We start from the raw sequence: 12,959 nt of genomic DNA, 5'->3' as shown, positions 1-12,959 counted from the left end.
GAGATCTGGGAAGGAAAAAGTGGATGCAGTTGGCTGAGATAAATATCATCTCTGTACACCTCATCCATGTGTATCTGTGCACCTCTATCATCACACTGCATTTTAATTTTTTATTACTCATTTTTGTTCACCAGAGGGTGAGCTCTTTGAAAATTCTCCTGAGCTCTTTGTTCCATGTTGTGTCATTGATGTCTAGTTTAATGAGACATATGTAAATTCTCAGTATATTTTGTTTAGTTGAATTGAGTTGGGCCAGCAAAATAAGGGAAAACATCTTGAAGAGGATGGGAATGAAGCTGGACCTTAAAGGATGAATGTTATATCTGGCATCAGCTAAATCTCTAGACTCTCTCCAGGGGACCCAGCCTTGGTCAAGGACTTAGAAACTTCAGTAAGAGGATCTCCTATCAACAGGGATGAGGAAGGCAAGAACAGAGCTAAACGAATGAGAGAGAGAGAGAGGGAGAGCAAGCATTTACCTATCTCTTTCTGTCTAGCCTGGGAAGGTTGGAGAGGGAGTAGGGAAGAGGAATTGTTACAATGGATCTGGTTTATGGCTTGTGCCATTTAAGATTCTGTAACTGACAGAGGTCCCAATGCAGCTATGCTCAACATTGTCTCTGAAATAAACATTAGATAGCCAGCACATGAAAGGAAAACTGTTCTCCACTCACAATACCTCTGACATCAAATATGTGGGTTTCCATTCCAAGTTTTTCTCTGCTTCTCAGCGGAAACCAACTAGATGTTCCACAGTTTATCAGTTCTGGCTCTAACTACCCAGAATTAGCACAGACCCCATAGGTTAAGGGGTCAGTCCCACATGACTGCTCTCACTTCAAAAGCCAATTGCAAATCCCAGGTCTCTGGTACTTGACACCGACCAGCTATAAGTCAGAGGTTCTCACAACTCCTTGGGTTCAATAATTTGCTAGAATGGCTCACAAAACTTGGGAAAACAGTTTACTTAACAGCCAATGACAATATACGTAGGGCAAGGTAAGTGGGAAGAGGTGCAGCGTTTGCATGCTTTTTCTGGGTGTGCCACCCTCCAGCCTCTCCATGTGTTCACTGACCTGGAAGCCCTTAGGACTCCACCATTTAGGGTTTTTAATGAGGGCTTCATTACACAGCCATGATTGATTAAATCACTGGCAATTGATGATTAATTCAAACACCAGCCCCTCTCTCCTCCAGGAGGTCAAGGTGAGTTTTCCACACCAAGCAATTCTCTAATTCTCAGCAGAAACAAATTAGATGTTGTGTAATTTACCAATTCTTACTCTAACTACTCAGAGTTAGCACAGACCCCTGAAAGTTCCAACCCTATAATTGCAGAGTTAAGAGTCACCTTATTAGCATAAAGTCAGGTATGATTGAAGGGGCTAATTATACATAACAAGAGATACTCCTCTCATCCCTATCACTCAGGAAATCCCCAGGATTTTGGTAGCTCTGTGCCAAAGAGCTACCCAAAGTGGCAGAGAAAAGTATATATTTCTTATTGTGTTACACACATCCATTATCTTGTAAGCTGAATAGTGTATATGCATACTCTATAACCCAGAATTCCATGCCTAGGTGGATGTGCCCAAGAGAAAATTTAGCATATGCACACCAGACAACAGGTATGATAATGTTTATAGTAACAAAACTTGTAAAAGCAAAATTTGGTATTGAAATACCTTTCTTTTGTTGAAAAGAAGTCAGTGCAGATATCCACCAACAGGAAAATGAGTAAATTACCATGTTAATTTGTTTCAAAGCATATTAAACACCAAACTCTATCAATAGGATATTGTACTACCAGCTATGCATTTGAAAGTGGAGATGATGATGAACAAGACGGGAACTCAGGGAATAGATCACTCACTGGGGACTGGAGTGTTCAGGCACATTTCATGAAGAAGATAATACATGGGTGGGGCCTTGAAAAACATGACAGACCTAGAGAACAGGAGAAGACAGGGAAGGATGTTCCAGAGTGGGATGATGTAAGCAAGCGCATAAAGGGGAAAATTGGCATGCAGATGTCAGGGAAAAAGAAGGTAAATCCTTTGACTGAAACAGAGTTTAGTGGAAGGAAATAATAATGGAGAAGTAAACAGACTATAGAGGCTCTTAAATGTGCTATAGAGGCTCTTTAAATGTCCATAAGAAAATTGATCGAATTCTGTAGGTAAATTTCGAGTAAAGAAGGAACTCATGAAAAGTGATGTTTAGTATGATTATTGTGGTACAAGGTGAATGGGGCGACTAGAAGAGGGGTTGAGGGAGGTAGATTTGAAGGCTGTTGTTCTCATCCAGACTTCACAGACAAGGGCCTTAGCTAGGGACAGGAGGAAGAGAGGTGTTAACAGGTCTGGGTGATCAGATATGGAGTAGCATTGCTCCTCTCAAACACAAAGGTCTCTATGCCCAGCCCAGTAGCCCAAGGTAGAAAAACTTGGTTCAGTTACAACTTAGAAGAGACTAGGGAAGGGATAAAATGACCTGCTAGAATCATAGGAGGAAGTTTAAGGAGGGTGTGTTTGGATAGGCCTTATCCTAGTCCTGTCTTCTTAAAACTTTTCCTCCCTCTTGGTATCAACCTTCTTCCTTCCCACTGGACAAGAGGAGATGTGGAGAAATACGAGTTACAGCACAGCCTTCCTGCCAGAGTTCCTTCAGACAGGCACTGTTAGTTTTCATTAACTATATGTGAATTTCTCATAAAGCTAAAGACATTCAATGTAAAGAAGTACTCTGCTCTCTATTCTGAAATTGTCCTTTGCACTCCTTTGGTATTGAAATGCCTTTCTTTTGCTGAAAAGTTTACATTAAAGAATATAATTTTAGGCCGAGCATGGTGGCTCACGCCTGTAATCCCAACACTTTGGGAGGCTGAGGTGGGTGGATCACCTGAGGTCAGGAGTTTGAGACTAGCCTGACCAACATGGAGAAACCCCATTTCTACTAAAAATACAAAATTAGCCAGGCCTGGTGGCACTCGCCTGTAATCCCAGCTGCTTGGGAGGCTGAGGCGGGAGAATTGCTTGAATCCGGCAGGCAGAGGTTGCAGTTAGCCAAGATCGCACCATGGCACTCCAGTCTGCGCAAGAAGAGTGAACGAAACTCCATCTCAAAAAAAAAAAAAAAAAAAGAATAGTAATTTAAAAAAATATATTATTATCAGCCCTGTCCTGGGTTACAGAAAATAAAGAAAATAAAAATAATTTTAAAATGTTCTTATTTAGGAAAAGAAAAACTTGTTTGGTAAAATTACAAAGATAAGAAATACTGAATATTGATGACAAGAGGGAACAGGAGCCCTATGAATTGCCGGTGGGTGTATAAGCTTCTGCAGCCACTTTTGAGAGTAATCTCACAGTATTCAATCTCTTCCTTTGTTTAGGTCACAAATACTCACACAGCATGTGCTATGTGCCGTCACTGTTGTAGGTGATACGTCAGCGAATGAGAAAAAATTCCTGCCTCAGTGGAGCTTACATTCCAATGGGGGGAAACCTACCACAAACAAATAAATACAATTCCGGGTAGTGACAAGTACAACGATGAGAAATAAAGCAAAATATGGAGCCAGCCAATGACAGTGAGGAGATACTGTTTTAGACAGCATGGTTAGCGACCATCTCTCTGAGGAGGTAATATTTGAGTGAAGTGAGGAAGTGAAACTTATAAAGATCTGGGAGGAGAACAAGGATCTTTCAGGCAGAAAGAACAGCAAGTGAGGCCCTGGAGCAAGACTAAGCACGGAATGTTCCAGCAACTGTTCTAAACACAATGTGGCTAGATCAGAGTGAGTGAGGGGGACAGTCATAGGAAATGAGGCCAACGGTCAGAGAAAGGCCCGATTTGTAGGGCCCTGTAGACCATCGGAAGGTGTTTGGAACTTATTCTGAGGGTACCTTTGCGGAATTTTGAGGGAAAGTAACACAATATGGTTAACATTTTAAAAGTATCTCTCTAGTGACTCAGTGAATAAATTACTGTATGAAAAGATCAATGTAGCAGGTAGAGTCATCAGGACTTGCTGATGAATTAGATTTGGGTTTTAGAATGAGTGTGCATGTAACTCATGAGCATAATCTGCAGTCTCGCTCTCAGGTGTGTATCCCATAGAGGCACTTCAGGGCTCTGTAGGGAAGCATCATGTCCTTACCAGCACTAACTTACATGAAACCTCCTATGTGCCAAGCCCTGTCCTAAGCCCTTTACATATGTTAATTCATCCAGCCCTCACAATATGTACCAAGAAGTCCACTGTGGAATTGTCTGTGGTAGCTGAGGGTGGGCAGCAATTAGGATATTAGGGGAATGGACGAGTGCAGTGTAGCAGAAGCAAAGAATATTAGGGCTATCATGGCCGGGGGTGGTGGCTCATGCCTATAATCCCAGCACTTTTGGAGGCCAAGGTGGGTGGGTCATCTGAGGTCAGGAGTCTGAGACCAGCCTGGCCAACACGGTGAAACCCCATCTCTACTAAACACAAAATTAGCCGGCGTAGTGATGCACACCTGTAATCCCAGCTACTCAGGAGGCTGAGGCAGGAGAATCGCTTGAACCCAGGAGGTGGAGGTTGCAGTCAGCTGATATCATGCCATTGCATGCCAGACTGGGTGATAAGAGCAAAACTCCGTCTCAAAAAAAAAAAAAAAAAAAAAAAAAAGAATATTAGGGCAGTCAAAAGCAATAAACACGATGCATGTAGAGCAATCTGAACAAATTTGAAACATCTAGGATTAATTTTTAAAAGTAAAAGTGAATATAATATCTAGAACACAATGCCACTTATGTAAATTAACAACACTAAATATTTCTCAAAGATAAAAATTGCATGTATATGGGAACATACAGTAAACATTGTACAGTGGGAGCTTATGTGGAGGGGATGAGAACAGTAATGTGGATGAAAGTCAACAAGGTAAGACAATAAGAGAGGGAACTTGCAAAGACCAATAACGGCAGCCAGCCATGAGCAGCATCTTGAATCCCTGATAATCAGAGAGAAAAGAGAACAGATTTTGGAGACAGACTTCTACTCAAATTCCAGTTTCATCATCTCAGTAGGAAACTGAGGTGATGAGGACATATGCAAAATGGGGATATTAATAATTCTTCCTCAAAGGGCCTTACAAGAATTAAGTGAAGTAATATCTATGAAGCACTTAGCATAGTGCCTGCCACATGCTGAGACACTAAAGTGAGCTGTCATCAGCAACAACAGCATTAGTTCATTACCATAATTATCACTGAGAACGTTTCATCACCAGAATGCTTATCAAATGGTAACATATATTGTCCAGATGTTGTGTTGTGATAGGCCTCAAATAATTGCTCAAGTTACAAATCATAATTTCTAAATTTTTCTGCATTGTAAAGGAGTGAAGAATTAGAAATTCTGGGGAAAAGTCCTAGATGGAGTAAGAAGACTCACTTTGGGAAAAACTTAGAGGACAGCCTAGAATAAAGAAATATTTGGTGGGAAATTTTTCAAGTCAAATTCTGAGCACTGTATAATATGAACACTATGGATGGTTCCAGAGATTTCTGGGGAAGACTGTACAGTTCACAAAGTTTTGGTGTACTCAGGTTTCTTCTGAATCCAGTAAAGGGGCTGACATCTGTGGTCTGGGGGATGAGAAGCCAAAATAGAGCCAGCTTCTGTTGCCTAAGAGGACAGCTGACAACTGCATTGCATTCTTACCATACAGGTGGTGGCGTGGTGCAGAAGTCAGACCTCTGTGGCAGGCTGTGGATCATGTGGAAAGCCACACACTGGCCCTGAGATGAAGAATTAGCAGGTTAGAAGGGAAGCACAGGAGTGCTGGCCAGCCCAGGCACTCCTAAAGCAGGCAGGTGATCATCCCTCTTCCCAGTAATTAGTTCTTCTCTGCCTCCCCAACTCTTGGGCACATTATCAAATGTGTCCCTACTTTGTTTGAGATCTACATGACTTTATCTCTTTTATCAAAACCTGCACTCAAAACATGATCTGAAGTGACCAGCATAATTTAAATGACCAGTCACATTTTCCTAAGAGGCATTTGCATTTTTAAAAGGGGCTCCATTAAGCAAAATATGAGGGGATTCTCAGAGTGGAACTTCAGGCATCCACAAGAGGGGAAGATACTATCTCACTGGGAGTTGACAGTATCTGATAATTGATCTCCTTCCCATCTGATTTCCAAGGGATCAAGGTGTCCCGGTTTTAAACAACCACAAGTAAGGACAGGATAGAGTCCAAGAAGACATACTATCAGGTTGGAAAATTCATTAAGTATTTACATGAAAATTCAGGTTCCTCATTGCTCAGGTATGGTCACATGGCTCAGAAAGCACAAGAAGTAGAGCCCTGAGGTCAGACCTGAGAGGCTTCTGAGGGGCTGATGCAGTGACTTCTCTGCTGCAGGTCAGGATTCCTGGAACTGGGGCATGGTTGGGGAGGGGTTGCAGGGAAGGGTGGGAGGAAGGAAGAAAGGAATAAGTGAGTGGAAGTGCTTCAGGATGAGCTCATTGGGGTGGGTAGGAAAGAAGTTTTCTAACTTATTAAGAATTTAAGAATTCATGAGAACTCAAGATTTCAGGAAGGGAGGAAGAAGAAACACATTGCATTTCTATCCTTGACTGGGGAACTAGATGATAGGGATGGGAAGGGTGGTTGGTGAGTCATGCCTTTTTGTCTACTCATTGTGGGAGGATGTGAGCTCTGGGGGCAGGCAACCCAACATTGACCTCTCTAGGTCTCACGCCAATGTCTGTTATCAGGAGTGAGCAGGAAAAAGGACCTTAAGGACATGAGGCTGTGTCTTCCTCAGCTGAGCTTTGCAGGGCTGGCTGGAAGTTGGAGAAGGGATGGGATGGGAGTAGGATGTCAATGGGAGCTTGAAGATGGAAGATGGAAGGGTCATCTGCTGGAGCCTGGGATTCTATGGGGCTCTCTTGTGCTGTGGAGGGCACAAGTTCTGCAGGCCTTCCTTACAGTAGTCACGGCTGGCCTGAGCTGTGAGGTGGCTATAGAGGCGGTAGATGAGACAGTGCCTGGCACTTGGGATACCTGATATTCAGCCTGTCTTCTACTCGTTCCAGTCTGCCATCTTAGGAACCAGCAGTAGGTGGGAGAAGCAGCAATATCTCCTAGTACTCAGTGGCATCCGCTGGCCACTTTCTTTCTCTCTGTTCCCCATCCCATGCCAGCACATCTCCATCCTTCTGCAGCTGCTGCAGTCAGATCCATCATGTGGGCACTGACAGCCCTTCTGCTCCTCGGTGAGTCCGCAGTGAGGCAGCAGACGAGCTTTGGGTGGTGGAGAATAGGGTGGAGCAAGGTATGGGGAGAGGAGAGTAGGTATCCAATCCTCAGTTTCCAGGTGGTTCATTATTTCTGGAGGGGTAAAGAAGAAGGGGCTTTCTCAGAGCTTTGGAAACCAGGGGCAAAAGAAGAAAAACAGGTTTTGGGATCATTCAGCCTTTCTTGTCATCAAGAGTCTCTTTCCTCTCATCACCAACATTCTCCTTCCCCTTTCTCGTCCTTCTTTCTTGTTTTGCAGTTTCAAGCAGTGGGCAAGCTGGTGAGTCTTATACATTTCTCATCCCAATTTTCTACAACTTCCACTCCAACTCCCTAAGTTACCTGCTCAAGTAGACTCCTCACTTCTTGGCTGCTCTGGGATAGTGTCTTTTCCTACTCTCCTCAACCACTGGGACTAAATTTGCTTGAAGGCATTTAGAAATGGGTGCTGGCTGATGGACTGATAGTCTGTAACCCAGTGAATGTGATCTCCTGTCCTGCAGGGATGGGTTAGTACATGGGCTGGGGCCTGGGAGCTGGGGTTTCCTAAGATTTCCCAAACTCAGGTCGTTTCTTTGGGCACCTCACCTTGATTCTCTTTGCATGCTGCCCCCTCTTATCCCACCTCTCACCCCAGCTACTCTGGAGAAGCCCATATTGTCTCTACACCCACCTTGGACCACCATCTTCAAGGGGGAGCGGGTAACTTTGAAGTGTGATGGATACCACCCACTGCTCCTGGAGCTCCGGCCCATCAGCACTCTCTGGTATTTGGGCCACCTACTTCTGCCCTCTCACAAGAAAAGCATTGAGGTGCAGACACCAGGGGTGTATCGATGCCAGACACGGGGAGCACCCGTCAGTGACCCCATTCACCTCTCTGTATCCAATGGTGAGTAGTCTGAGCATGAGGGGAGGGGGAGCACTTGTCTCCTCTGGCAATACTAGCCCTCTGGTGGGAGGGAACACTAGGTCAATCCCAAGGTGCAGGAAACAAGGGCCACACTGGGGCCTATCTTAAGTCTCTGGAGCAGGTAGGGACCTGCATGGCACTATGCGAGAGATGCAGTAAGGCATGCCTAGCCCCAAAGGTCCCCTTACCCTCCTGCCACAGTGTGAGGCACAGTGTGAACATTTCTGTTTGTTTCTGAGACCAGCTCAGAAGAGCAAAAGGTTCCGAGGACCTGGAGTGCTGGACAGAGAACTTTAGGGGGTAGGGGAGCACTGAGTAGTAAAGGAAACTCACCAAACAGGAAAGGTGAGTTTCCCTGGCAGGCCGAGCACAGATAGAGGATCTACTCTCAGTTGAACAGTGTGATGCTTCTCTGTGCCTCAGTGTCTACATCTGTAAAGAAGGGACAATAATAGTATGTACCTCTTTGCCTGCTCTGAGGATTAAAAGTGAATTATGATTTGCTAAAGAAAAAAAGCAGCAATTGAACTGAGCACTTACTCAAAGTTTTATTGCATACGTATATATGTGTACACAGGAGTCAGCTGAGAAACTCATTCTCGAGATGCTTGAAGAGTTTTAAAACAGGATAAGAAAAATAACAATAATTTCTTCATTAAGGTACAGGATTGCTGGGCATGGTGGTTCAATCTTATAATCCCAGCACTTTGGGAGGCCAAGGCGGGCAGATCACCTGAGGTCAGGAATTCAAGACCAGCCTGGCCAACATGGTGAAACTGTGTCTCTACTAAAAATACAAAAAAAAAAAAATGTTAGCTGGGCATGATAGTGGGTGCCTGCCTGTAGTCCCAGCTACTCGGGAGGCTGAGGCATGAGAATTGTTTGAACCCGGGAGGCGGAGGTTGCAGTGAGCAGAGATCATGCCGTTGCATTCCTAGCCACCATTTGTGTTTCGAATTTAAAGCACATCACTCAATGTTCAGATTAGCACTTACACACACTTCATATTCATACTCTGTGGCCTCTTGTTTGGAAATTGTTGGTGATAGCAATAATTATACTGAGTACTATAGGAGTAATTACTGTTTACAGACAGTGCATGTGGATTATGCTTATTACTTGCAGGATTCTTTCTCAATGTACAACATCTAAAATGGCATCTGCTCTGTGCTAGGGCTATGTAACTGTCCTACAATGATCACAGGGTAATTATGGGCTGCTGTAGGAGATACCTAAGGCTGTCCTGGGGTGTCAAGGATGTTTTCTAGAGGAGATAAGGTCTAAGCCTAGACTTGCAGGAGAAGCAGGCCTCAACTTAAACAGGTGAAAAGAGTCTTCTTGGCTGAGGAAATAGCAGGTACAAAGGCCTTGGGCTCAATCCTCTAAACAGGGCCAATTGTCTCAACAGTTCAGTATGGCTGGAGCTTAGCCTGTTAGGAGTGGAAGGTGAAGAAAGTAGAGAGGAAATGGGGCAGGAGTGAATACTGCCATGGTGAGGGAGAGGTAAGCAGGATCCAGTCAGGAAGACCCTGACACCCTCCTAAAGGGGTTATAGTTGATTCTTATGGTCAAAACTCTTTGAGGCTGGAGCCAAGTCTCTGGCATCTTTGCCTCCCTGGCTAAGAGAAAGACCAGCCCTCCCCCTTCCTTCCCAGCCACCTACAAATATATCTTGCACTATGAGGCTACTGGGTGCCAACCACCAGGGAAGGCCTGTCTGCTCAGGAAAGCAGTGGGAGGCCAGGCGCGGTGGCTCACGCCTGTAATCCCAGCACTTTGGGAGGCCAAGGTGGGCGGAACACCTGAGCTCAGAGTTCCAGACCAGCCTGGCCAACATGGCGAAAACCTGTCTCTACTAAAAAATGCAAAAATTAGCTGGGCGTGGTGGCGCGCACCTGTAATTCCTAGCTACTCGGGAGGCTGAGGCAGGAGAATCGCTTGAACCCGAGAGGTGGAGGTTGCAGTGAGCCGAGTTTGTGCCACTGCACTCCAATCTGGGCGACAGAGCAAGACCGTGTCTCAAAAAAGAAAAGAAAAAAAAAAAAAAAAGAAAGCGGTGGGAGATGGCGGGGAAGGGAGGGAGAGGAGTTATGGGGAGAAAGCAGAGAGGCTGTGAGAGTGGGAGATCTCCGGGGCTGGACTTTCTGTGGAGTCAAGCGTGTCTGTGGTGTCTGTCGCAGACTGGCTGATTCTGCAAGTGCCCTATACTCCAGTGTTCGAGGGCGAGCCGCTGGTCCTGCGCTGCCGCGGCTGGTACGACAAGGTGGTCTACAAGCTTCACTACTACCACGACGGCCAGGCCGTGCGCTACTTCCACTCCAGCGCCAACTACACTGTGTTGCAGGCGCGCGCCAGCGATAGCGGGCGCTACCAGTGCTCGGGCACCATGCGCATCCCGGTGGAGAGCGCGCCCATGTTCTCCGCTAAGGTGGCTGTGACAGTGCAAGGTGGGAGAGACCAGGGGCCCCGGGAGGGAGGCAAATGAGCACTGAGAAATTTGGGGACAGGAGCTCGGCGGGAAAAGACGGGGCGGGAAGTTCAAATAGCTGCCACTTGGCGGGTTTCTCTTAGACTACGGACGCTGTCTCCTCTCCTTCGCCGCGAAGGAGCGCTTGATCTGCAGCCTGCTTGGAGGCTGGTCCCTTTCCCCGACGCACACCCTGGCTTCTCACTCTGGCTCCCATATAGAGGGCAGCTCTGGCAGGGTCAGGGGGCACCGTGGGACTGGGACGAAGGAGCGACTCCCTAGCGTCCTGCAAGGCAGGCGCAGTGTCTCCTCTCCTAGGCTGCAGAACCCGAGCTGAGTGTCAGTCGGGACGTGACACGAAGCGTGGGGCCCGGTCCCTCCTCCTTTCAAGCTTTCCCCGTCCCTCGTGGACTCGGTCCCCTGCCCCACGTTTCAGAAGGCTCCCCTTCCCCCTCCACGTGGACACACGGCCTCCTCCCCTCACCCTCTTGGTCTGTGGGTCTGCAAGGAGCCCTCGCGGGAAGCAGGAAGGAGCTGGGTCGTGGAGCGGTGGACGAACCGGCGTCGTTGCTCCCCGCCCTCTTCGCAGAACTGTTCCGGGCGCCGGTGCTGAGGGTGATGGGTCCGCCGGAGGCCCGCGGCGCGGCGCTGGGCGGGGTGGTGCTGCGCTGCGACACGCACCTGCACCCGCAGAAGCGCGACACTCCGCTGCAATTCGCGTTTTACAAGTACAGCCGTGTGGTGCGCCGCTTCGACTGGGGCGCCGAGTACACAGTCCCGGAGCCGGAGGTCGAGGAGCTGGAATCGTACTGGTGCGAGGCGGCTACCGCCACCCGCAGTGTCCGGAAACGCAGTCCGTGGCTGCAGCTCCCGGGGCCGGGTGAGTGCCTGCACACCCTCCCGGACGCCCACCCTGGCGAGCAGCCCTGCTTCCACCTCTCCGCACCCACGAATCTCCCCCGCCTCCCGGTCCCCGTCTCGCCCCCCCGCCCCCGCCTCCCGGTCCGGGTCCCGCCCTCCCTCCCCCAGTCTTTCCCATCTCCCACTCGCCACCCTCCTCTTCACCCTTCTTCCGGCCTTCCCCATCCCCACCCACCGCCCCACGCCTCTCCCCCAGCCCCGCGCCGAGAAGAACCATGAAAGCCGCGCGTGACTGGGAGTGATGCATTCACAGGTTCTCCCCTGGACCCGGCCTCCACCACCGCCCCACGGGCCGCAGCCTTGGCTCCTGGAAACAAGCCGCTTTTCTTCAGAAAGCCCCCGGTGTCCAGATCGGTCCCGTCGGTCACCTCCGTCCCCAGCACCACCTCCACCGGGCTGCAGTTCCCGGCAAGTGGTGCCCCGACTGCTGGGCCACCCGCCTGCGCTCCGCCGACGCCCTTGGAACAATCGGCTGGAGTCCTGAAACCCGACGTGGACCTTCTGCTCCGAGAAATGCAGCTGCTCAAAGGCATTCTGAGCCGGGTGGTCCTGGAATTAAAGGAGCCACAGGCCCTCCCGGAGCTCAGGGGTACGCCCGAGACCCCCACCTCTCACTTTGCTGTGAGCCTGGGAACCCCAGAGACCACTCCTGTGGAGAGCTGAGGGGGCGGCTACCGTCCCCTCTGCAGGCTCATTCCTCCCTGGTCGCCTGCTTCCCCTCAGGCGAAGTTCTTTCAAAGCCATCTGTTTGCATCCTTGTGTTTTGCTGTGGTTTTTAAAGGAGCGCCCACGAAGTGTAGTGGCTGACGATTTCAACCTTACACAGCAGTTTGTAACCACAAGCATTCTCTTTGAATTCTCACAGAATTCAGCAAGAAGTAGAAACCTGCTATTTACTACATTGTGGTTTAACTTTGGAAGTGAATTTAGTCACCCATTGCCCTTCAGATAAGCCTAGCCAGTACATATTTCAGCACAGGCAGTTTTTTTGGTATTTAAGTACATTGAGGCAACTGAGGACTTGATAATATTTTAGGGTCGAGGTGTAATTATTCATAATGAATTTACTCTGTTGATATTAAAAAGACGTTCAGTCCTATTACTGATGAGTTTACATCTTCAAATAACTCCTGGGTTCTATTTAGTTTTGGAGAGCAAAAGTTGTTTGTGTGGGCCTCCCATTCGCTGGTTAAAAGGATCAGAGTCTTTGGGAGGCTGAGGCGGGTAAATCACCTGAGGTCAGGAGTTCCAGCCTGGCCAACATGGCGAAACCCTGTCTCTACTGAAAATATAAAAATTAGTCAGGCGTGGCGGCAGGTGCCTGTAATCCCAGCTGCTCGGGAGGCTGAGGCAGGAGAATTGCTTGA

The 12,959-nt window shown here is 47.9% G+C and overlaps 1 protein-coding gene across 6 annotated transcripts; it reads left to right on the top strand.

Moving 5' to 3' along the window:
- The first annotated feature begins 5,998 nt into the window (after positions 1-5,998).
- Positions 5,999-12,691, top strand: FCRLB (Fc receptor like B). Of its 6 annotated transcripts, XM_001118137.4 has the most exons (8): positions 5,999-6,225; positions 6,317-6,412; positions 7,219-7,269; positions 7,551-7,571; positions 7,929-8,183; positions 10,385-10,651; positions 11,261-11,551; positions 11,846-12,691. In XM_001118137.4, the coding sequence occupies exons 3-8, from the start codon at positions 7,239-7,241 to the stop codon at positions 12,253-12,255; spliced, it is 1,275 nt and encodes a 424-aa protein (XP_001118137.2). In that variant the 5' UTR covers positions 5,999-6,225; positions 6,317-6,412; positions 7,219-7,238; the 3' UTR covers positions 12,256-12,691. The 6 variants fall into 6 exon arrangements, with proteins under 6 accessions (XP_001118137.2, XP_014969483.2, XP_014969468.2 ...); XM_015113997.2 differs by lacking the exons at positions 5,999-6,225; positions 6,317-6,412 and having other exon boundaries at positions 7,191-7,269; positions 11,406-11,551; XM_015113982.2 differs by lacking the exons at positions 5,999-6,225; positions 6,317-6,412 and having other exon boundaries at positions 7,191-7,269; positions 11,365-11,551.
- Positions 12,692-12,959: the final 268 nt, after the last annotated feature.

This window comes from Macaca mulatta, chromosome 1, assembly GCF_049350105.2.
Source record: "Macaca mulatta isolate MMU2019108-1 chromosome 1, T2T-MMU8v2.0, whole genome shotgun sequence".
Taxonomy (NCBI): domain Eukaryota; kingdom Metazoa; phylum Chordata; class Mammalia; order Primates; family Cercopithecidae; genus Macaca; species Macaca mulatta.
Note: the sequence above shows the minus strand (reverse complement) of the source record. Positions and strands in the feature narration are given on the sequence as shown.